The sequence below is a fragment of the Apis laboriosa genome, unplaced genomic scaffold (assembly GCF_014066325.1).
Source record: "Apis laboriosa isolate Shangri-la unplaced genomic scaffold, ASM1406632v1 scaffold112_cov148, whole genome shotgun sequence".
Classification (NCBI taxonomy): Eukaryota; Metazoa; Arthropoda; class Insecta; order Hymenoptera; family Apidae; genus Apis; species Apis laboriosa.
The window spans coordinates 2,534,455-2,560,416 of record NW_025220865.1 but is presented as its reverse complement, the minus strand read 5'-3'; the positions used below and the strand labels follow the sequence as shown (position 1 = coordinate 2,560,416).

The window sequence follows — 25,962 nt, the reverse complement described above, 5'->3', positions numbered from 1 at the left end:
ACTTTCATATAGGCAATAAATATTCAATTGTTTTATTATTTCCTATCTTTTAATTAACAAAATTTTTGTTTACAAATTTTCATCAATATGATATTTATACATATATATTAAAATAAGAACACATTTATTTCTACTTTTTAAATTTTCTAGTATTATTTATAAAACTTAAATAATGAAACGACTAGGAGATAAATGTTATTGCAAAGACAAGGTAAATTGTTAACCTATTTTGAATAAGAAATTTTGCTATTATCTATTTTTTAAATAAATAAAGAAATATATCTTTTAAATCATTATTAATAATAAAATTACGTATGAAAGAAATTTAAACTAAATAAAATATCAAATCACTTTTATCATCAATGTTAGATGTCTTATTGATATCTAATATTGATGACATCATTATTATAATATTATTATATTTTTTCTTAAAATGTATATTTCTATTAAAAAAAAAAATTCTCATACAAATAATAAATATATAAATATAAAATCATTAATTTTATTATTACTATGTTGAAAAAATATTTATTTATGTTAAATTATCTAAACATAAAAAGAAATCAATAATTTAAAAACATAATTGCAATTACGACATAATATTTAATATCATCTTTGGACTTTGTTGCCTCTATATCAGTGTCTGATAATAATTATTACACTTTGGAAGTGTAAGATCCGTATTAAACAAGTGTTATTTGCTATGAAATTATTAAGACCAGAATGTCGAGTGATTGATACACGAAATTAAATATAACTCGTTCGAATGCCACTACGGTTACTGACCTTTCTAATTTTACTTTATAGCCTTGAAACCGATATATATTTCGTCTTTTTTCTTTTATTTTTTTTTTATGTAAATCATTAAATTAATATTATTTAATTAACAAACAGAATGATATATTTATTAAAAAAACAAGTTTCAAACATTTGGCTTGCATAATAACCACATTGAAAATAACTTTTTAGTATCTTTTTTAGATTTCTTAAAAATCTAAGAGATTAAGAATTCAAATCAATCATAATATCAATTTTAATTCAACTTGACTATTCTTCTATTACATTCTATCATTTTTCCATCAAATTTCATCGAATATTTTATATCTAAAGAATATTTATCAATCAGATATCATCGCCCATCACCAAATATACGGAGCTAGAGCCAGCACTCTGTCAGGAGTTAAAAAAAATTGTGGAGGCCGTCATAGTTCCAGGAAAAGGATTACTAGCTTGTGATGAGTCTCCTGCATCTTTACAAAAACGATTCGATGAGCTCGGTGTGGAAAATACCGAAACTAATCGGCGCAATTATCGACAAATGTTATTTTCAGCTGATAAGGTCATTATACTATAATTTGCAACTTTTATTTATCTGAAATTATTATAGACGATATACCGCGAATTATAGCGCTGATGAAATGAAAAAGGCCAACGCTTCTTAAGAAACTATCATTAATCTTCTTAAGAATCTTCAATGACTTGGATGAGTTGAAATCACGAATCATTGTCACAAACTGAAACTCTGACGCGCTCGTATTTGCATTTTTCTCATCGCAGTCTGAATTTTCAAAATGCATAAGTGGTGTTATTCTGCATCATGAGACAATTTATGAAAAAACGGCTGATGGTATCGACATGATCGAACTGTTACGTCAAAGGAATGTCATGCCCGGTATTAAGGTCGACAAGGGATTGGTCCCTCTTTTTGGCGCGAAAACCGAAAATACTACGGAAGGTCTGGACAATTTGCAAGAAAGATGCATTCAATATAAGAGAGACGGCTGCCATTTTGCCAAATGGAGATGCACATTCAGCATTACGGAGACCACGCCGTCTCAGTTGGCCATGGTTACGAATGCGGATGTCCTCGCAAGGTTTATAATTCATAAATTATCATTATATTCAGGGAAAAAATAGACAAATTTCAAGAATGCAAATTATTTTTTTCTTCTATAATCTCTTCTGAAGAAAATTCATAAAAAGTTGTTGAAATTGCAAGTTTCAAGAAGCTATTTTCTTTTTTTTTTTAAATGAATATTTAAGAAAATGAGATAAATTGCAATTATATTTTTTAAATTAGTAGGGATAAATTAAAGTACAAGAATGTAAAAACATTATGTAGTTCTTTAATTTACGTTCTCTCTAACCTAATCTAATCTATAAATTATGAATGTTACATAAATCATATATAAGATCAATATAATTTGCATCAGTTATGTTAAAGAGATTAAAAGATAGAGAGCTTTAAAAATAATATCAACTTTTATTTCTATTATTATTTTATTATTATTTCTATTATTACTTTTTTAGTATAGTTTATGTTCTAAACATTTTTTCAATATAAAGTGTACTCAAAAAGCTGACTAATTTAAAAATAATATCAATGATTATATTGTCAAACGAAAAATTTCCATCGTGCACTTTGAACTGTTTATTGCTTACATGTAAAAAGAAAGTATAAAATTTTATCACGTCACTGATAAAACTTTATAATTGTCAATTTTTAAATGATTCAATATAATCAAACTATTATACATAAATTACTCATTTATCCGTAACTCGATATATTTTTATTATATAATTTTGCAAACATGTTTTGTACAATCGAATTTATTTCAACAGGATAAATTTTAATTGCGTAATATGTAAAACTTTTACATTTGCTACAATAATATAATTGAACAATTAATTTTTATATAGATACGCCACTATATGTCAGAGTGCACGAATAGTACCCATAATAGAACCAGAAATATTAAGCCCCGGTGAACATGGAATAAATAAAGCGTTAGAAGTTCATGAAGAAGTGTTATCTATCGTAATGCGTGCTTTACAACAACATCGAGTTTACCTCGAAGGTATGATATTGAAATCAGCGATGGTTTTGCCAGGAAAGAAAGAAGAAATTAATTGTACACCACAGGTATAATGATTCAAATTTTATTCAAACAATTTTGTTTTTTTTCTTTTTTTCACTAAATTTCATAACTTAAAATCTTATTTTGCGAAATTATTAATTTAATTCGATATTATGTCTCAATAAAAAAGAAGATTTTTATAAAATATACAATATCTTTTCATCACAATTAAATTATTAAAAATTTACAGATTGTGGCTGAACATACAGTATTAGCTTTACAAAGAACAGTACCACCAGCAGTGCCAGCAGTCATATTTCTAAGTGGTGGTCAAACGGATGAAGATTCTGTAATAAATTTAAATGCTATTGCAAATTACGAAGGGAAAAAACCTTGGCAATTAACGTATTGTTATGGACGTGCCTTACAAGTATATTATATTCTAATTCATCGTCAAAATTATAAATGTTATTTTAATTTAATACACGTATAAAGATACAAAATTTATTTTAATTTTGTTTGTTTCAAAGAACGAAGTAATGAAGATTTGGAAAGGAAATGCTTCAAAGGTAGCTGAAGCCCAAGCCTTGCTTTTGAAAAAAGTACAACTTGCCTCTCAGGCTTCATTAGGACAATTAGAAATTGATAACAGCGTATGCACTAAGTAATCCTTTGGTTATTAACCATCTTACAAATACTCGATTAAAACATACCAATCATATATATATCTGTATAAATGAATATTGTAATCTGTATAACGAATGTTATGTAATACTCCAATTTTCAATTGCATTATGCAATTCAACGATATCAAATACATACGATTGTCTATTGATTCTCTCGAATATCTTCGATGCAATCGATTTCAACAAATTCATCAAGATCATTACCAAGTCATGATGAGATGATATCTTACATTATTATCAATGAATTTTATCACGTAAATGATAAAGAATATTTCAACGAATATTTTATCACAAGAATACGTCAACCTTTATAATGAAATGATGGTATGAGTAAATTCGACGAATGTCATACAAGGTGCCCTTGATTGACCTCTAAAGCAGGGATTCTCAATTGAAGGCTTCTGCGATAATACGTGAGAGTTAGGTCGTACGTTACTCGAAAATTTACCTCACTAGTGGTCGATACAGCGTCATTTCCATGGATCCCCACCAACCACGTTCTCTTATTCTTGTAAGCATTATAGACCGGATCATCAACACGTGTGCTCGACACTGTCGTAACTATAGAGCATTTATTCAATGCGACTTGATAAATTTATATTTGATTCATTATTTTGATTAAAAAAATATATAATGTAATATAAAAAATAAATATAAATATATTATACAAGGATATATAATATTTTAATTTATTTATTGAATGAATATTATGCGTATATATGCTTTAATTGAAATATTATATAAAATTAATATAATTTTATATAATATAAATTAATTGAAATATTATATAAAATTAATATAAATACAATATTTAATATAAATTTACTTTTTATTATTTAGTAATTTGTATTAATTTGTTATTATTGGAAGATATTACAAAATATAATGGAAGTATTTCACTATTTTAAGTTGAAACGTATTATCGTTAGTTGTTTGTAGAAATAATTTAATTTTAGACATCTATTGTATAAGTATTTGTCTAATTTTAAATATTACATGTATTTGTACAATCTATAGTAATAATATTCAGACATTTATCAAAAGAAATAAAAGAAATTTTCTGACATATAAAATACAAATTACATCAAATATAATTTTTCCTGCATATAATACGAAAAATAACATTTATAAAAGAAATATTTTTTATCAATGAATTATCCATGAAGTTTAATTCTATATTTACGTTATTTATATCGTTTATAAAAACGATCATTCAAATGAAAGTTGAGAATCGTTGCAATTATGTGAGAGAGTGCGCTTGCGCCACTTATTCTGTATCAGACTTTGAAACCAATGAATAGCCTAGTCTTACCTCAGTCACTTTCCAACCAGCAAATTGTACGATTTACGTGTACGCGTTTTGAGTTAGAAATCATCTCATCGATATAAAGTAAGTTATGTTTATGCATGTTTTTGAATAAATAATTTAAGTTGAAAATTGAAATAAAAAGTACCACGCATTTTTATTGAATTTCATTTATTATTTCATGCCGGGAAATTAATGTGAAAACTGATGTTTGACCTACAATGGGATTCGACCTTGACTGACATTTGGTCGACACCCAGTGTATCTCAAAATAATATCATTTTATATAATTACAATATTTTATATTTCATATTCAAGTTTCTAAAAAGTTGCATTTCGCTATCATAAATTTATAAACATTCACATATATATCAAGTTTAAGCTATATATATATATATATTTTCACATTTGATATTTGTACATATATATACATACACATATATTGTTTTATAAGTTCAAATGAGATTTATAATTTGTTATTATTACATTAAATAATGTTATTTAATGATATTTAAATGAAAACTATATATTTCTAATTATATTTTTATTATTTTTTATTAAATATTATTTATATAAAAAAATTATCTTAGTTTTAATCTTTAAGTATATTAATCTAATATTATTTAAAACATGAATTATCAGAAATAAATAAATGAATATTGGAAAAAGCTATTTTCATTTAATTATAATTGTATTGCGTAATTTTTAAGTATAATAAGAATAAAATAAGTCTCGTAAAGAATACTTTAAGATGCACATATTTTGTATTCAATAATGATAAAAATATATGTATTTTAAAATTTGAAACTTTAACAATATTAAATTTACATATAAAAATATTTTATGTAATAGTATTATTAATGAATAACTAAAATTTAAACTTCAATTAAGTTTTTTCATGTTAAATTATCAATATAACCTCTAAACCGATAATATATATCTATCATAAGAATAGAAGTATTTATTTCTTTTCAATTATTGTTATTTTGTTATATAATATAATAAATAGAAAAAATATTGGAATTTAAAAATTCTTTTATTTACATAAAATTCTTCATTATAATTATATTCACATATAATTTATATGTTGTATATCTATATAGTTTTTCATAGTTTTAAGTTAGTATATTTATTTGTTCTAAGTCTTTACATTCAAATTACGTCTAACTTTGTATGATAGTTTTTTGATATCTATTTCTGTTATTTCCAATGACAATCTAATTTGGTCGTTTCATTGAATAGAATTAATAATTATGATCAATGATATTCATAGATTAGATAGAATTAGATTAGTTGTTTACACGCATTGTTTAATTATGATGAAAACTTATGCAATCCGGCAATCTATATTGTACTGTATAATTCCTAGAAAGATTTTGATAGATAAAATATTATATATGAAATAAAAAATTAGTAATAGTGACACGTGAACTGTGGCTCGAAATGTACGTGCATCTACTGTGCACGTACATGAATACAATAATTATACTATTATACACGTGTTAGTTTTTTTTTACGAGCGTTTCATCATACATTCTTTCGTCCCATAAATACGAATAATGTTTTGGCAAATAACCAATTTGATCGTATGATTTTATACACATGTTTAGCACCTTTCCGTATCGAGTTTTGTTTATTCGCATATTCAAATCTACTAATTGTAAGATGTTATAGATATTCTTTTTCTATTGTGAAATATTCGATTGAATTATTATATTAAAAAAAATAAATAAATTTAATTCTATATATATTATATTTTTATAAATATTTTAAGATTGATTATGATTCACATTTAATATTTTTTAAAAAATTAATTAAATAATTTTTCACTATTTACAATTAAATTTTCATATATATTTATGAGAAATATTTTTCTAGAAGTCGATGATAAATTATTATTTCATATTAACATTATTATTTTTAAAATAACTATTGAATTAAAAAATTATCAATATAATCTATTTTGTTGAATTTATTAAGTATATATATATATATAACTTCACACATAATTGCACACTTGTATACAAATGTAACATTAAATAAATCATTCAGACATGTATAATAATCATTGTATTAATAATTTGTAATTTATTATAAATTTAAATATATATAACAAAATATATTAAACGTAATATTAACTTTCATAATTGTTATTTTATTCTATTAACACACAATGAATTATTTCAACATTATTTTTTTTTAATTTTTGCTTTTGACTATTTTTACTATTTTGTTTTATCTTTTATCACTTTCATTTTTTAATTATTAATATTTTTATCAAAATTTTTCACATATACTTATTTTCCACATACTTATTTTAAAACTTACTTATTTTTATATTTTTTAAAATAATAATCATCACATAAAATTTTAATTTTATAATACACGTCATATTCATTTATTCATAACTAAATATCAGTATAAAAAAAGTATATCTTCGAAAAAATAGAAAAATAATAAAGAAATCCCCTTAATCAAATATATCCAGTTAACCGCGATATGATAACTTTTTATTATATTTTATTACAATATTTTTAAAATTTTTTTATTAAAAGAATTATAGAATATCACACACGTTATAAATCACAATCTTTTCAAAAATATGCTTATATTTATCAAGAATCTGAAATCACGAATTATTAATTTTAATTAATTTTAAATAAATACATTAATACAAATAGAAATTAATTGTTTCATTAATATTTTAATCAATCGCAAATATGTGATTGTCTTAATCTTAATCTTTTAAACTTAATATCTCAAAAATACGTGAAAAGTATATAATTCAAAGATATCCGGATATTACACATCACGTGTTAACGTTTTCGACTAACGTTTTCGATAACGTTATAGCGGCGTCACACACTCTGAAGTCATGTTTCAATTAATCTTCAACACAAATCGAACAGTTGATTTTATAATAGTTTCTATTCTCTTTTTCTTTTGATTCACTAATTAATTTCGTAATTTCAAAGACTCGAAAAGTACAGGAAGAACACACTTCACAGACTGCATTGCGCATTAGGTGATCCGCAGATTCACGCCGACAATCACCACCAGGTGCGCTTCGTTGTGACGTTTACTTCTTTTGAATACTACAAGTCAGACGAGAATGGACATGTCGCGCAGGCGTGCTCGTTTATCCGTTACCGATTAACCACAGCAAAATTTTGCGACGTTATTGACCGCACGCCGACAAGTTAAGCTTGTTGCGCAGTTAACTTTTTAGTGACCAGGATTAGAAAATCCACGTTAAATGCATAAATTTCTCGTAAAACTACGGAAAAGCTTCGAATTTCCATATTACAATTTAATGTCAAAAGTTCTTTAATATTTATTTTTTTCTTCAGAAGATATATAAGCTTGATGATTTAAATTCTATTTTTAGAACAGGAATTATGAAAATTTTTTACAAATTTGTTATTATAGATAATATCATAGATAATATTATAGATAATGTAATAAATAATATTATAGATATTTTATATTTTCTATCATCTCTATCATTCTCTATCATTTATATGCACATAAGTTCATAATTATATAGCAGGTGTTGGAAATATTAGAGATAAAATTTTTTTTTTTTATACTTGATATTTTTATAAAATTAAATGAATAAAAATGATTAAAAATGCAAGTCACATTATGCGCTAATATATCTTGGAAATTGTTCTCATTTTATTATAATCGATATAAAAAAACAATTATAAATATTATCTATAATATGTATCTATTATCGCTAAATAAAATGCATAGTTTGTTACTATTATGATATTTACATATTTCTTAAATTTTCTGTTTTAAAAAAATTGTTAAATTACACAATTAATTTAAAATGCATATATATATATATATATTTGTTTGTTTATTTAAATAATGAAATTTGCTACAAATTTGTATATTCAAACATTTCACAGAAAATGTTTTTTATAATATATAAATCATATAAATAAAAATTATATTAATTAATCTTTAGAAATATAACTTCTAAGCAAGCGCATTGTTTTTATTTGAATAATGAGTATCTTTATATCGATAAGGATAATAATTAGATATTTTATTTCTAGCAAACCATGCAGTCAATCGAACAAAACTAATTTAATCAACTATCGATCTCAAGAAATATATATTTTAGATAAAAAAAACACGTCTTTAATTATTGGATTCAAATTTATACTTCACATCATTGATCTCCAAAGCGGTTAAAGGGTATATATTTCTGGTCTGATGAAGTTTCTGAGTGATTATATATTGATGATAGTCTACGAGATAACCAAGATAGCTTAGAGACAAGATAGCGGAGATACGGGTCAATGAATCGCAATTGATAACATAATAGCAATACATGAGGGATACTTTTTATCGAGAAACGAGATTGCACGTTCTTAATAATCTCACTGTTTTCCTTTCATAAAGTCTTATCATGCTCTGCCTTGATAACGTAGAATTGTAAAAATTATATTATCATTGAACCGATCATTGATCACGTAAAAAAATATATCACGTAATAAAATATTGATGCGTAAATTTTTTTGGAGTTTGTCAGAAATCGTGGAAGAATTTTAATATCGCATTTTGACAAGAGTTAAAGTTAGATTATATGATACAACTACAGCATTGTTTACTTCAGAGTTAAATTTGACGCGTAGAATGTATGTTGGATATTATTGTGTTCAGAGAAAAACAAATTTTACGTAAGTTATTTTGATTCTTTTTTATTCTGTATGATATTTATAATTTTAAATTTTTTTCATTTCAATTTGAAATAAAATATTTGAAAAATGTTAAAATAATTTTTATTTATAATACCGATTATTTTTAATTTTTTTAATTATATTATTTTATATTTATTATAAATCTATTTCAAATTTTTTAAACATTTTAGATTTTTATTATATATAATTTATTTCTATGGAGAGATAAATTAATTTAAATTTCACAGATATTAAACACAAATTTTTCAAATTATTTTTCTTCAGTGAGTCACTTTTAATATAAAACTCTTTTATATAATATTTTTTTATTTCAAACGGTGATTTAATTTTCTTGATGATAAAAATAAATGCGTTTAATTGAATTCTTTAATTGGATTTTCTTCTAAAAAATTTATTTATGTATAAATTCTTTATAAAAAATTTTAATTTTATTTACATTATATAAAAACATTTCATTTTAAAAATATTATAAACAAAATATATTTTATAAAATATTTTGAACAAATTATTAAAAATTTTCATTCATAATAATCTTTTATCTTAATGAAAATTTTTAATAAATTAATATCATATCGATATAATTTCATTAGAAACATTATAACCTATAAGGTAATAAAATGCATTTTAGATGTACACTATGGAAATTTCGAGACAGTCACATTAATAGCTTAAACTTTTGTGCACTTATGCCAAGTGTGAAGAAACGAAATACATTTTAAGCATGAATTGCGCTGCTATCACGTGCCTTCGAAATGTTATAGCTGTTCAAGTCGTTTCATTATCTATTCATAACTCGCACTAAACGATATGATGCTAACAATATTAAATGGCGATAGTTATTTTAAGTCGCGCGCGAAAAATAAATCAATCTAACAAACATAAAGAAATAAAGAAATAAAATAAAGAAGAAAAATTGAAATATAGGGAAAAATATAGGGAAAAACATTCGAATTGTAAATATTTAAACGTATAAAATTAAAGAGAAAAAAAATTTATAAATATTGATTTTTAGTATATGCATTTTGAAATTTGACTTAAAATGAAAATTCCATAAATTTCATTAATTATTATTAATTAAATGTAATTATGTTACGTGGAGTTTAGTAACATTTTTGTCACGAGGAATTTGTTTTCATATCATTCGAATTATTATTATCATAATTATTTTTCAAAAGAATATAAATAAACTGATTTCATATTTGGATTCAACTATTGCGCGATATGTGTCAATATTTAATCTTTGTTTATTTGTATATCTATTTAATTTATAGCTAGAAATGGGATCAAATATATAGGTTAGAATGATTGAAAACTTTCGAAGATACTTAAAGAATAGATTTTTTTTTTTATATTGATTTTAATTCTTATAGATATATATTTTAAGAAATTTAAATATAATACTTTAAATAAAATCTCGATAATAATTTTGAATATTTTATGACCAATTAATATTTATTATCAAAATCAGGATATATATGGGTATGTATAATATTTTTTTCTTTAAGAGAAAACTTAAAATTTATTTTCCAAAATATATATATATTTCTAAATCCAGTAGAATTATTGTTATTTGACATATTTGTTATTGATTTATTTGAAATTTGCATTTTTTAACGAAAATTACTTGAAATCGTAAAGTAAATAATATAGAATTTTGATAAAAAACTTCTAATTATAGATAAAATAAGTAAAGATATAAATAAAATAACTTCTTTATTAAATATTCTAATAAATTTTTTATTCTATGCGAATATATAAAGATTATATAAAATATAAGTTAAAAATAAATGTTAATAAAAATGTCATTTCATACTGGAAATATAATTTTTGTATTATATTTATTATTTAAAAGTGTTTATTATTAGCTAAATATTGTCAATAAGTGAGAAAAATATTAAAACACAAATAATTATTTTAATAAATATAAATCTATTATATATCAACTTTTATTGATGAGCTAATATAAATTACAATGCTAGAAAATTTCTAACCTTTAAATTGATGAATTTAATTCAGATATCTGGTTTTGTTGAGTCTTTGTATTATTGAAATTAATCCTATTTCTATGTAAATCTATGAGGTTTATAAAGATGAATAATAAAAGATGTATTTCGAACAAAAAGAGATTATAAGAAAAGTTCCGAACTATGATTTCTTAATTCAGTAAATTTCAACGATGTATGATATACGATATACGATTTACTTATATATATATAATACTTGTTAGATTGTTAGAAATTCGTTTCTGGTTCTAGTAAAATTTTTAAATTTTCCAAACCTTAGTAAAGTAGCGACTTCTTTATCATTTATATAACCAAAAAACTTTATCTACGCCGTATTTTTCCTGAAGCGTGACTTTCATTTCCATGCATTCTTTAGAAGCTTTTTCCATTGCATGTAAGTAAATCGTAAATATTTTCCAAAATAAGGAGTGACTTCTCCTATGACGACTATTCAGAAACCGCTTTGAAAAAAAAATGAGAAGAGAAAAAAACATATTCAAAAATTAAATTTTAATATTTCATTGTGATGATTATTCGTTTTCAACGAAGAAGATATTTTAATTTAATTTGAGATAATTTGACTTTAAATATCTCTTTAAATATGATCTTAACCTAATTTTTCAATAAAATGATTTTTTTAAATATATTAAATATTATATTATAAAATATATAATATTTAATATATAATATATAATATAATATAATATTATATTATGAAAACTATTTGCAAAACACAGAAATTACAATAATTTTAAAAACTGTTTTTATTTCAAACTATTAGAATATGACTATAGAATAAATTTTAACTTTTTAAAGTTAACTTTTTTCTTTAATAATTTTTTTCATCAACATAATTTTATGTAAAATATTTAATGATTGGACATTTTTATAACCAATTATATTCAGTTATTAAATATTGAAACAAATATAATATATATAAAACAATGGTCTTTTAGTTTTTTTTTAGAATTTTCTTCTTAGGATCTTGCAAACTTATCTCAGTCTTTTTTTTATTTTTCAAATAAACTTCAAAAAGATTCAATGAATTTCAAACTTTCATTAATGAAATATTTACTCGATTTCATTATGTCTTTTAAAGTTAAGAAAATATTCTTTATGATAAAAAATCTTTAATGTGAAATATTATAAAAAAATAAAATAGAAGGTATTATAGAAAAATTAATGAAATTATTTAATATATTAGATTGTAATTTTTATGAAAACAAATATTAAATATTTTTTTGAAATTTTCTTTCATAATTGAAATAAAATATTAAAAAATATTAGTATAAATTATAAATTATAGTATATATTATATATTTGAAAAAAAATTACAAAGTTATAATTGATGTAAAGTTATAATTATTGTATTGATGTTGATTAATACTAGATTAATGCTTTTATCTTGAGAATTGAAAGTCAAACTAATATTAATTCATATTATAAAAGAAAAAGGAAATTTTCCTCTAATGGTAAGAATTATATGATATCATAGATTTTTTTTTAGATATTTATTCAATATTTTAATTATTAATATTACAATTAATTATTTCAATATATTGAGAACTATTTGTACAAATTATAATATATTTTTCAAGGAAACCTAACATATTATTCAATCTAATATGAAATCAAAAAGAAACATCATACATATATGCAACTAATGATATTTAAAAATCATGTTCAAAAAAAGATTATCATTAATTAACCGATATACCGATATGATAATATGATCAAGTTTATTTTCTTGAAACTCGTTAAACAATCGTAACATTCATTTAACTTTCCAACTATCAGAGTTACCGCTGCTTCATTTGGCTAATGAGTTGTCTAAATGATTCATCCATTCTCGCATACGTGAAGATTATTTATAGAATCCATTGATCTATCGACAGTGAATTTTGTTAAATCTCGATTTTCCACCAAAGTTAATCTCGAACAGAGCGTGTTCAGCCTCGGCAAATTAGCGAAAACTCGATCGTGACTAGGGCAAAATTGCGATAATCAATCCTTGCATTGATCGCGGAATATTCGTTTTCCCTCGGTTTTACGTAATCGCTTCAGCGATCGGAGATTGCTCGAAATTGTAAATGGCGGGGGTCGTGACGAAGCGAACCGCGCCTCGATTATTCAACGGGAGAATTCCAACGGGGATCTTATCCCTTTTTAGAATTTCCTATCGTACCGTACATCTTTGTACCATAAGATGATCGTAGAAAATTTATCTTGGAGATGGATTGAAATTGAAAATTTATCTATTGGGTTAAAGTTCTATTGGGAATTAAAATTTCGTTCGTTCAAAATTAATCAAATTTGAAAAGTCATTCATGATTGAAAGGCTATTATAATACTATATATATGTCTACTAAAATTATTATTTTGTGATAATCGAAATATTTTATATCTATGAAATATATAAAAATTTTTCCAATATTAATTTTATGATAATTGAAGGGTTATTACAATTTTATATTACTGTTTTGGACATAAGATTTTAACAGAAGAGGGATTATATTAAATTTTTTTTTTTTTTTAACTTAGATAGTATATTTATTGCAATAATGAATCTATAATATTCAAATATATAAAAGGACTTTGGCTCTATTTCCGGATTATTCATGGAGATAGAAAGCGCAGTCAAATATGCATTATAAGAATCTGATATATTTTTCAATAAAATTATTAGAATTAAGCAATCTCTATTAAATATTTAGGATATAATGATTTGAAAATCATACATATTAATTAAAATAGAAAAAATATAAGTTTTGAATGTCAGACATTCAGAATTTCTATCGAAAGTTGGCAAATTTGCAAATAAAAATCTGTAAGAGTGACTATCTCACACAAGTATACAACAATCCCACGCTCGTTAGCTGTACTATACGCTTTGAAGGCGAAAGGAACGTCTACCCCAAACGGCGCACACAGGTTCCTTGCATCCACCGATACCGATGTCTCAGGTCACGGATTCAGGGTGCGCAGGGGGATAATACAGGCGTGTAGCCTCGAGAACGTCTGCGCGTGCTGCATTGCGGCTAGCCCACTCCCTTGCTCCATGCTGCTATGGGCGGCAGGCTGTCGAGCGGATAAAGAAAGAGGCGGCTGAACAGTGGTTAGAAGTGGGACAGCGATATTTCCACGAAATTGGAAGGAGTGGGGTTATAGTGAAAAAGCGAGACAGCTATGTGCGCACATAGAAAGAGAAAAACAACTATAGTCAATGGAAAGAAGGAGGATAGTTCGTGGATGAGACAACGATGCCGGTAGAAGTGAACTTTGTTGCAAGTAGAACAAAGAAGATAATGTGCATAGAGAAAGAAAAAAGAGAAAGACAACTATACTCGATGGAAAAAAGAAGGGCAGTTGGCTAGTATATAGGGGAGAGACAATATTAATAGAGGGAGCTTTGATCGAAGATGGGACAAAGAGGATGAATATGGGAATATAGGCAAACGTAAGAGATAGGGTTATGTACATATGCGTAAAAGGAAGACAGTGCGGAATTTGAAATTAGAGGATGACGAAAGTCGGAAAGCAAGGATAGAGAAAGAGGGAGAGTGTAGCAACTACCCCCCTGTTTTGCAGTTACGACACTGCACTGCAGCCAGGTACCCCTGCCGCCTCTTGGACGGGGCGAACTAGCCGGATAAAGCCAGTCGTCGTCTCGTGCTCGCACGAGACACGCGCTCCAAGCACTGTTCGTTCTTCGACGATCCGTAAAGATGTAGTCGAATAGGCAAATTGGGTCCTCTCGGCTGGGCCCGACGGGACGTCTAACATCGTTTCATCAGCCGAGAACGCGTTGTGTCGCCAACGATCCGTTTACTTTTTCGTCTTCTCCGGTCACTTTTACTCTCTTAAATATTTATAATCTCGTATCGGTATTGTCGGTGATATTAAGGGTGTAACAATTATTATATTCAAGTAAAACGTTGAAAAGATTGAAGAAAAAGAGGAACAAAAAATCGATTTTTTAAAAATTAAACAAGATATATTTAGAGGATTGAATAATACCAAAGAGAACATATTTATTGCCGTTATTATTATTATTATTATCATTATTATTATTGGAATTATATTATATTTATTGCTCTTATATATACGTGTGACTGTAATACGAATCGCGAAATCCAAAAATTTATTTGCGATCTGGATTGAATCAGGACAAGAATCATATGTTTAGAACAGGTAAGTGATTATGGGAGATTTAGATTATGGATTGTGAGATCACGATTTTCGAATATTTAATTGTTATACAATTAAAACTTATATTACATAAAATATATAAATTATATAATTTATAAGTTTAATTATAATAATTTATTAAATTGATAATTTTTTAAATTTTGTAAAATGATATTATTTTTCTTAAAAAGAATTAATTTATAAAATGAAAAAAATTATTTTATATCATGAAACATGTTTTTGTATACACAAACTATTAATTTCACACTATTTCATTCCTCATAATGACTAATAAACACTAATGTCTTCATTTTTAAATAAAAAGCTTTTTATTACTTTCAGATAGAGATATGATTAATATGATTGTCTGCAACGTTATCATGATAATCATCAATTTATTAGATTATCAGATTTATTTAATTCAGAATTTATCAGCTGAGTGGACTTGATATGTCTTTTTAAAATTTTTGTTTTATCAAATGCAAAAATATATAATCAATAATAAAAATTTTTATACATCATACATTAATTTAAATAATAAGTTATGTCATTAAAATTAATAAACACTTTTTAACGAATCTTTATGAATATAAATATATGAATATACATACATTATTATAGGTTATGTCATGCATATTCCATTATATTCTATATATATGTAAGTTTTCATTAAAATTAGAATTTTTGACTTAAGTGAATTCCTTTCTAAGATAGTGTATGAAAATTGTTATGTGTGATTATAGTTTTATTCGTAGATTTTAAAGATACATATTTTTGTTTTTATTTATCAGAATTAGAATTCTTAATATAAATTCTGCTTTGAAAATTAGCCGATTTAGATTCTAATCTGAGATCAGAAACGTTATTGTAGATGAATACATAGATATGCTTCATTATTTCTCAATTATATTATAACAACAAATAACGATTTTTTATTTTGTTAGTCTTTATTATTATATACCTAATCCATACAATTTATATTAAATATAATTTATAATTAAAAATTAATAACATAAAAAAATGTATTTAATCTAAAAATATTTTAATCAAGAAAAATTAATATATTATTGAATATTTAACCATGTTTTAATTTGAATCTATATTCTATTCGTCACAATGAAATCATATGTTATTTGAAATCAATGCTGTTTACTATGTTCATGTAAAACACTATTAATTTCGTAATTTCCAATCTAGATTAGCAAAATTATTATTGTTATTGTGATTATTAATGATATGATGGAAATTGTTAGAAGTTAGCATTATATAAAGTATATGATTTCAAGAAAATTATATTACTGCTTTATACATAGGATAAATTGATTTTATTCAAGACCAAGATGATAGAGAGAGGTAAAGGTAGCAACAAAGAACTCAATGTTGGCCGTTGTGTACCGTTTTATCGATTTTAATTTCCTTTCTTGTGCGATCCCTTTCTCGTTTCCCTTTCTTTTTTTTTTTTCTCATTTTTCTTTCTTTTTTTCTTTTTTTTTTCTTTCTTTAAATGTTAAATGTTGTATAGCGGATTTTTAGAAAAGCTGTTAATTTAACTGAATCTTAATCTCTTTGTTGGAAAAAAAAAGGGAAGATTTAATTAAAATAATTTTTTGTAAATCATTTGTAGAAATCTCGTATAAAATTTTCAGTTTAGCAAATCGTTTTTATTAGATTCTGAGTTTTTTTATTTTAATAATGCAATTTTTATTTAATTTTTTTTCCATTTAGCATTATTGAAAATTTATTTAAAATTTCTAAATTTCTAATTTTTCAATTTATAATTTTATAATTATCATTTGAAATTTCACTGAAGTTGTATATATTGATAATTATATACTGATAATTAATTAAAGAAAAATAATAACTTTAAAAAGAATTTTAAAAAGACAAAATTTTAAGTATATTTCTTATTTATATATCTTTTTTGAAAGATTTAAAAAAGATAGTAAGTCAGTACAGTGTAAAAAAAAGAAAAAATCGATTTACGATGTCGACAATTTGTTAATTAAGATTGTAATATTGTTATGTTAATTTGTGTACGCGCGCGCGGCGCTTGTTTACGACTTCTATTGAATGGAGACTCATTGTAGTTGTTTTATCGATCTTTAACTCATGTTTGCATCATTTAGTTTATACTTTTATGTGGGATGGTAAGGATATTCTGAAAGAAGAAAAGTTCTGCTTTAGAATTGGACCAAAAAGATATTATTTTGCACAGTTGTAAAAAATAATATAATGATAGTATACACAAGACTAAGTTTAATTTTTTGTATCCATTGTTTAGTTCAAAGGATGATGATATAATTGGTTTTTCTTTTTTATTATTGTTTTGTGTTATTAAATGAGAATGAAAATAGAGTACATATTTTTAATTTTCATTCTCATAAAAAACTAGTTAAATTTAAACAAAAAATCAAACTTATTAATTTAAGATTTTATAAATTTATTAAATAATATTTCAGAATTAAAATATATCTTTTTTTTAATATCAATAAAAATATATAAATAAATTCAAACATATCAATAAAAATATTTTAGTAATTATTAATGATAATAAAATTCGTGAATTTTCCAGAATTCATTATGAATATAATATTTTTTGCAATATATTTATTCTCTAAGGTCAAGAATAATCAATTTGATGATAATTCTATGTGAAATACACGTTTAAAGATTCGCGGTTTATCTTATTGTATAACATTTAATCCTTTTATTCTATATTTTATCTCGTATCATACTGTCACGTTTTAATTTCGATATATTATTTTTATCTTGATTTAAGAAAGCTAATCAAATATTTCATTTATTTTTTTTCAACTATTTCTATAAATATTTTCTAAGAAATTCAAATTCCAATATCATATTCAATCTAGAAATTTTTATTATTTTTAAACTTACTATTCAATAATCGTTGAGAACTCTCAAATCCAAAAAAGTCAGAAACATGATATTTTGATTTATAAAAATTTCCTTCCATTTTAATATTATTTTTATTTTATCGATTATTTTAATAACAAGCTGATTCAATAGAGCGCAATTTTATTCTCTTTATCACAATTTTCACAGTTGCAATAATTAATGCAAGAACTTCAATATCGATCTACAAACATTTGTTGATTAAATATATAAAATATTCACATTTTTTTTATTGCATTCGTATGATTTTTTCAACTCAAAGATTACAGAAAGAAGTATAGAAGACAGTCTCACTTCAATAAGATGTATATCAAATTATCAAAATTCTTTTATTTCAATCTTGACTAATATATGTCGTACCATAAACTAATAAATGTAAAATCAAAAAACTAAAACTAAAACTTTTGGCGAATACCCATTTATGAACGACCACCTATCCATTCTTCATGACAATTCCTACGAACTTCTCCATTCGCCTGTCCTCGCAAATTTATTCCTTAGACACTATCTTTTCTAGATAGAGATTAATGTTCAACATATTGCATGTTACGTCTTAGTGAAATAAATGGTTCACTGTTTTGTCGCTAGAGTATTTTATTAGTGAACTAATATTAAGTTATTGGTTGTTTTTAATTTTGTTGTTCAAGAATATTAATCGTTTTTGGAGTGTTTTTATAATATCGTATATTAAGATAGATAATTTAAAATGAACAATTTACTTATTGAATTTACCTTATTGAAGGCATGACGATTATATAGTAATATTATATTATAATATATTTAATATATTTATTAACTAAATAATAGTAGATTTGCAGAGATTTTAAATTTAGCTTGATTATTTATATTGCATAATTATTGTAAAAAATTCATAGATATTCTTTTTAATATCTATTTTAAATTATATATTTATGTAATTAATTTTATTACATAACCTATAGATATCTTAATGAACGATTGAAAAGTGTGCCATTTTTTACTTCTCTGTGTCATTGTAAAGATGATAAATTGAATAAAATAATTATATTGAAAATATAAAAATAAATATATTCTTAGATTATTCTATATAACTTATAATATATTAAAAAGTAAAAAGTAATTATTAAATAAAAATAATTATGAAATATATTATAACAATTTATTTCTAAATTTATATTTCAATTTATATCTTATGTTTTTTATTACATTTGATCATGAAGTTAATCTCAGATACAAAATTATCGATTTACAGTTACGAAAATCTGTAATTGAATTGAATATTTTCAAATTAGTTATTATAGAGAAAGAAAATAGCTGTTGAAATAGCTACTACTTTTTTTTTTTTTAAATATTCTGATATAAATCTGTGAAATATATAAATCTGTGTAAATAATAATTGTAATGTTTCACATGATTTTAGATTGAAAGTGTTTAATTAAAAATATAATAGCAAATAGTGTTAAATAGTTGTAGATTTACAAGTCAACCTCATTTTGAAGAATAGAAAAAATGATTTCTTTAAAAATGATTATCTATAAAGCAAAGATTTTACGGAATATTATTCTAGTACGAGCTATGGTACGGGTTATAAATTTGATCTAATTACAAGCAATTAATTGACACGATGATTTTGAAATTTATATTATAAGTATATTTATTATATCACTAAATATATATATATATATATAAATTGTTAATGAACTTATACTAAAAAGAATATTTGAAAAAAGAAAAATTTAAAAAAAAAAATCTTATTCTTTTTGATATGAGATTAGTCAGAGAATTAGTGAAAAATAATTAATTGAAAATTAATCCATTGTAAAGAATTAATCTACAATTATGAACTTAATCATTCAAATCTAATATGATTAATGAAAATTATGAAATTCCTTAATATAATATTAAATGACATGCGATGATTTTCCTCTCAACGTATTAGGAATATATCGATCTATTTTAGTATTTTATTAGTTCAAAGTAATAGAACGAAAGCGTAGAAATAGGTCAAACCAGCGTTTTCTTTTTATGAAATATTGACATTAATGGGCCATTGTGAAATTCAATTACGCTACGGAAACCTTAGTGGACATTTGATATTTCATGTGCACAATATCTGCGCATCGAAAGACTTGTTTTAAAAGATGAAAGCATTCAGGAAGAATTTTTGTACTTAAAATTCTAACCTCTTCTCTCCCTCCTCTTTACAAATCTTTACAAAGAAAAATTATTTAATTGCTTTTTTCGAAAGACTGATATTTTTTGAATTTTTTTCGAAAGTTTTTTTTTTTAATATGAAACATGTTTTGTAGACAATGGCTGCAGAAAAGTATGATAAGCTCACACCTGAGTTGAAACAAGAATTGAAGAACATTGCCCAGCAAATTGTTTCGCCTGGAAAAGGAATCCTCGCTGCAGATGAATCGACCGCAACGATCGGCAAGCGTCTAAAAGACATCAATGTTGAAAATACTGAGGACAATCGTAGAGCATACAGACAACTTCTTTTTACCAGTGCTAAAGTACAATTTTTTTTATTATATAATATAATAAATATATATTGCAAAAAAATCCTGTTCAAATCAGAAAAGTCAATTAAATATTTAGAATTTATTAAATTCTAATATTTAGAAATTTATTAAAAAAAAAAGCAATTACTTAATAATTAAAGCTCAATGTTATTGTATTATTATTTCTTTTGTTATTTCTTTTATTTTATTGTTATATCCAAATGCAATTCTAAAATCAGTTATTATTATTAAATTTCTATTTAATAGTTAGAGCATCCAATTATTTAAAAATAATATCTTCTAATAATAATTCTAATAATTTTTTTCATCTTTTCAAAGGATGTCATCAGCCAGCATATATCTGGTGTTATTCTATTCCATGAGACCTTGTACCAGAAGGCCGATGATGGAACACCATTCGTCGAATTGTTGAAACAACGTAATATCTTGCCAGGTATCAAGGTTGACACAGGTGTAGTAACATTATTTGGTACCGACGAAGAAACCACTACGCAGGGTCTCGACAATCTTCAAGCTCGTTGTATTCAATACAAGAAAGATGGATGTCAATTCGCCAAATGGAGATGCGTGCTGAAAATCAGAAAAGATTGTCCCAGTAAATTGGCCATTTTGGAAAATGCCAATGTTTTGGCTCGTTATGCTTCTATTTGTCAAAGTGCTAGGATTGTGCCAATCGTCGAGCCTGAGATTTTACCTGATGGTGATCATGATCTTGCCCGTTGCCAACAGGTCACGGAAGAAGTTCTGGCCGCCGTGTACAAGGTGAGAGAAAAGTACACATTGATTTGGTTCGTTTCACGCAAAGATATTGATCTCTTGCACAGAAATTTGTATAAATAATAGTATAAATAACAATTATCTACAATAACTTATACAATAATTTTATATTTACTTACAGTTGTTTGATTGGAAATAGAAGAAATCTCATAAATAAAATAAAATATTCAGTTACAAAATAGTATCAATTATATTATAAATTGCAAAACATAAATTTTTTGTTTATTTAGAACAAAAATTTGAATTTTCCAATATAATATAGTTTCATATTTTTCCTAAAAATACAATACTTATATAAAAGAATATTTTTCATATATAGGATATAATATAAAGAATTAAAAAATATCACCAGTTTATTTTATGATATTTCGTTAATTATTAGTGATTTAATTGTAGAACTTTCTTTTCCTTTTTATATAACAATTAAAACTTGATCATATTTTACAGGCACTCAGTGATCATCATGTATATCTTGAGGGAACTCTTTTGAAACCGAATATGGTAACACCAGGACAGAGTTGTCCAAATAAAGCGTCACCTCAGGAAATCGCAGCAGCTACTGTGACCGCTTTATTGCGTACCGTTCCACCTGCAGTACCTGGAATTACCTTCCTCAGTGGCGGTCAATCAGAAGAGGAGGCATCTGTGAATTTGGATGCTATTAACAAGTTCCCCGCGAACAAACCTTGGGCTTTGACCTTCAGCTATGGCCGTGCTCTTCAAGCTTCCGTGCTTCGCGCATGGGGAGGCAAGAAGGAACAGATTACTGCTGGTCAGGAAGAGCTTATCAAGAGGGCTAAGGTAATTTTAAGGCTAAGTGTTTTTATTTCAAATTTTCTTCATTATATGTATAAATAGAATAAATTTTCTTTTTCTTTTTTTTACAATTGTAACTAAATTTTTTTAAATTTAATAATTTTCTATTTTAATTTTTTTTAGTATAGTTTTTTAAATAAAATTTTAATAAAATATTTTATTTATATGAATTATTTATATATATGGATTTGGATAATTTTTTTTTTCTATCGTTTTTTTAATCTTATTTCTATAATCTTAGATGTTTTACGATTAGAAATTTTTTTTTTCGTTTTTATATAATATGTTTCTTATTATTATTCTTATGTTTCCTATTTTATTCTTAATTTTTTCTATTTTATTTTATTTAAATTTATTTATTATAATTTTATATAATTGTTATTTATTTTTTATTTATATTTTTTTAATATCTCTTTTTTGCATGTATATACATTAAATGATTGTTTAGGCAAATGGTCTAGCCAGCCTAGGCAAATATAAAGCTGGAAGTATTGCTGGCAAAGCTGCACATGATGTTCTCTTTATAACATCCCATTTCTATTAAATTCCTTTCTTCCTTTCCAAAAAAACATTTCCATAGTAAGTGTCATAGATAGTTTTGCATTTATTTCTTTTACTCACTTATATTGCATATAAATATACTAACAATATAGTAATATTAGATACTTAATATTAGATATTAATTATAATTAACAAACTGTTATTTCTTGTTAATAATAAATTATATTTTTATTTTTTTTAGGCTAACAGCGAATCGGCACTCGGTAAATATAGCGGTGGTGTAATGGGAGCTGCTGGCAATGCTACGCTTTTCGTCGCGAATCACGCGTACTAAACTAATCATTAAAATATTGATAAGGATTAGATAATTAGATCAAACATCGTCAACGTCGATCACCGTTGCGATATAAAAACATAACTATCGACAGTGAAGATGGGAAACAAATAAAGAAAAACTTAAAAAAAAATGCTCGAAAAATGCTCGAAACATAGAAGACAGCGTCTGTATAATTGTATGTTTCACAGGGAAGAATTTAAATTTAAAAATCGAATGGATTCAATTTTAATCTATTGCGGAAAATTTATATGTTTATACGTGTTTTTTAAAATTATATTTTAATGATCGAAATGAATTTTAATGATGATTTTTAATCGAGTATACAGAAGCTGAGAAATAACTTGTGTTTTGAGATAAATTTTAACACTCAGGATTATTGTAAACAAGCGATCATAGTTGATTCTCTTCGTTGATTGTCGTGTTTTACAAACAAGCGAAAAAAACTATTCTTCATCAAAACTGTCATTACTGCTTTTACGCTTCGTGTTTTGCGCTATCTTTGATTTTCTTCTTTATTTTCATTAATATTATTGTATTCATTTTCTTTGAATGATATCGATGAAGAATGTTTCACACAACCTCTCGTCGCAGAATCATTTGTTCTTCAGAACGTTACGACAATTTTCGAAAGAGATTTATTTGATTGATGTATATATGTACGAGCCTATCGAATGAAATCAATTTGAAAAAGAGATGAAAATTCTTTATTTAGATCGTAAATAGATTTCGTGACATTCGAATTACGCACGCGTTATTATATTCTGTAACACTACGACTAAAAAGAAACAGATATATTATATATATATTGTCAATGTCGTTATAATATTCTACATGTATAAAAAGAAAAAAAAAAAAGAAAAACAAAGTAAAAATACATATTAAATGTTGTTTGTTAGTAAATGAGTCGAATATTATGAAGTCGTAATATTATGTCATCTACTTATACAATATGTGTATCTTATATTATAGATATTTAAGTAACGTATTGAAAACTATCTCGTACATTGATGTTATATCTAATATTTTCATTGCAATCTAGGTCACCAAATACACTGTGGAGGGGAATTGCCGTGTCTTTTTATTTCAAACCTATCCTAAAACATATATTTTTAAAGTTATACTTCATGAATGTTAAAATATTAATTTCTTAAATTATTATAGACAAAATATAATCGTTCAGAATTTTATCTATAATCTAGAAATTATACTTATTAAGTTATAAAAGTTATTAAATAAATAAATAAAGATATAAAAAATAAATGAGTTATTATATAAAAGAAGAAGTAAATGATACAAGAATAAAAATAAAAAAAATGATAAATACATAAATAGTAGAAGAAATTATTAAAATTTTATATAAATAAGTGATTGTAAATGAATAAATAAAGAAATAAAATAGTAATATTAGTTTTAGTTTACAAAAATATTGCAAGTGCATTTATTTATTCATTAATTTATTCATTTACTTTTATTCTTTACTTTTTATTCTTATTATTATATTATTATTTAATTTATACATTTAATTTTTTATTTATTTATTTATTGGTTTATTTATATTTTATTTTATTTCTTCCTTTTTTAATTTCGATTTTTAATTTTTTATTTATTAATTATTATTACCAAATAAATTATTATTCTATTTATTTAAAATTTTTTAATATACATTTTTGAATGATATCATTCATTTTTTTCTATTTCAAATAATTTGATTAAATTTGATGTAATTACTTTAAATAAAAATCAATCAATCAATGCTGGAAGATAATAGGATTTAAAAAACGGTGAATAAAAGTTAAATCGAATATATAATTTCATTATATAATCGCGTATTCTAAAATTGTTAAGTTACATGCTTTAACGATGAATTAAATATTCGGATATAATTATTTAATTCAAATATAAATTCAATAGGAACGATTAGTAAATTTCAAATTAAATGTATGAATTTTTTATAATAATATTTTATAAGAATATTATTATAATATTATTTTTATTTAATTATTATTATAATATACATATATATATATTTATTTATTATAATAATATATGTTATAATATAATTATTATTATAATATTATTATAAAATATTATTCTATATAAATAAATTGAAATAGAAATTCTAAAAACTTTAGAGATATTTTAAGATAATTATAAGTTGAAAATTAATATCATAAAAAAATAAATTTAATTTTAGTTCGTAAAAATATATATTAATTATAACATAATGTCATAATAAATTGTTAGATTCATAAATTAACAATAAAAATTTAAAAATTGACAAATTGTTGACTATTATAAATTCATTTACGACTATTTTGTAACTATTCTTCGTGTAAAATACTAATTAAAATATTG

At 23.9% G+C, this 25,962-nt stretch overlaps 2 protein-coding genes and 1 long non-coding RNA gene across 4 annotated transcripts; 2 read left to right on the top strand and 1 right to left on the bottom strand.

The window, feature by feature from the left end:
• Positions 1-766: 766 nt before the first annotated feature.
• On the top strand, positions 767-4,196 carry LOC122714274 (fructose-bisphosphate aldolase-like). Its single transcript, XM_043935483.1, has 6 exons — positions 767-777; positions 1,111-1,339; positions 1,558-1,874; positions 2,701-2,923; positions 3,109-3,288; positions 3,389-4,196. The coding sequence occupies exons 1-6, from the start codon at positions 767-769 to the stop codon at positions 3,524-3,526; spliced, it is 1,098 nt and encodes a 365-aa protein (XP_043791418.1). The 3' UTR covers positions 3,527-4,196.
• A 586-nt stretch (positions 4,197-4,782) lies between these two features.
• LOC122715264 (fructose-bisphosphate aldolase) lies at positions 4,783-24,672 on the top strand. 2 transcript variants are annotated; one of them, XM_043937318.1, is made up of 5 exons: positions 4,783-4,934; positions 20,958-21,167; positions 21,495-21,938; positions 22,401-22,754; positions 23,512-24,672. In XM_043937318.1, the coding sequence occupies exons 2-5, from the start codon at positions 20,961-20,963 to the stop codon at positions 23,602-23,604; spliced, it is 1,098 nt and encodes a 365-aa protein (XP_043793253.1). In that variant the 5' UTR covers positions 4,783-4,934; positions 20,958-20,960; the 3' UTR covers positions 23,605-24,672. The 2 variants fall into 2 exon arrangements, with proteins under 2 accessions (XP_043793253.1, XP_043793262.1); XM_043937327.1 differs by lacking the exon at positions 4,783-4,934 and adding an exon at positions 15,256-15,759.
• LOC122715276 lies at positions 17,639-19,421 on the bottom strand. The gene is made up of 3 exons (XR_006346808.1): positions 18,964-19,421; positions 18,652-18,853; positions 17,639-17,914 (listed from the first exon to the last, which is right to left on the bottom strand). It is a non-coding gene; the product is annotated as an uncharacterized LOC122715276 (long non-coding RNA).
• Positions 24,673-25,962: the final 1,290 nt, after the last annotated feature.

Bases quoted from the DNA above. Each gene is read 5' to 3' on its own strand.
- LOC122714274 (XM_043935483.1), top strand. The intron at 1,875-2,700 runs GTTTATAATTCA...ATTTTTATATAG, and splicing joins AATGCGGATGTCCTCGCAAG to ATACGCCACTATATGTCAGA. The intron at 3,289-3,388 runs GTATATTATATT...TTTGTTTCAAAG, and splicing joins GTTATGGACGTGCCTTACAA to AACGAAGTAATGAAGATTTG.
- LOC122715264 (XM_043937318.1), top strand. From the start codon at position 20,961: ATGGCTGCAGAAAAGTATGATAAGCTCACACCTGAGTTGAAACAAGAA. The intron at 21,168-21,494 runs GTACAATTTTTT...ATCTTTTCAAAG, and splicing joins TTCTTTTTACCAGTGCTAAA to GATGTCATCAGCCAGCATAT. The intron at 21,939-22,400 runs GTGAGAGAAAAG...CATATTTTACAG, and splicing joins TTCTGGCCGCCGTGTACAAG to GCACTCAGTGATCATCATGT.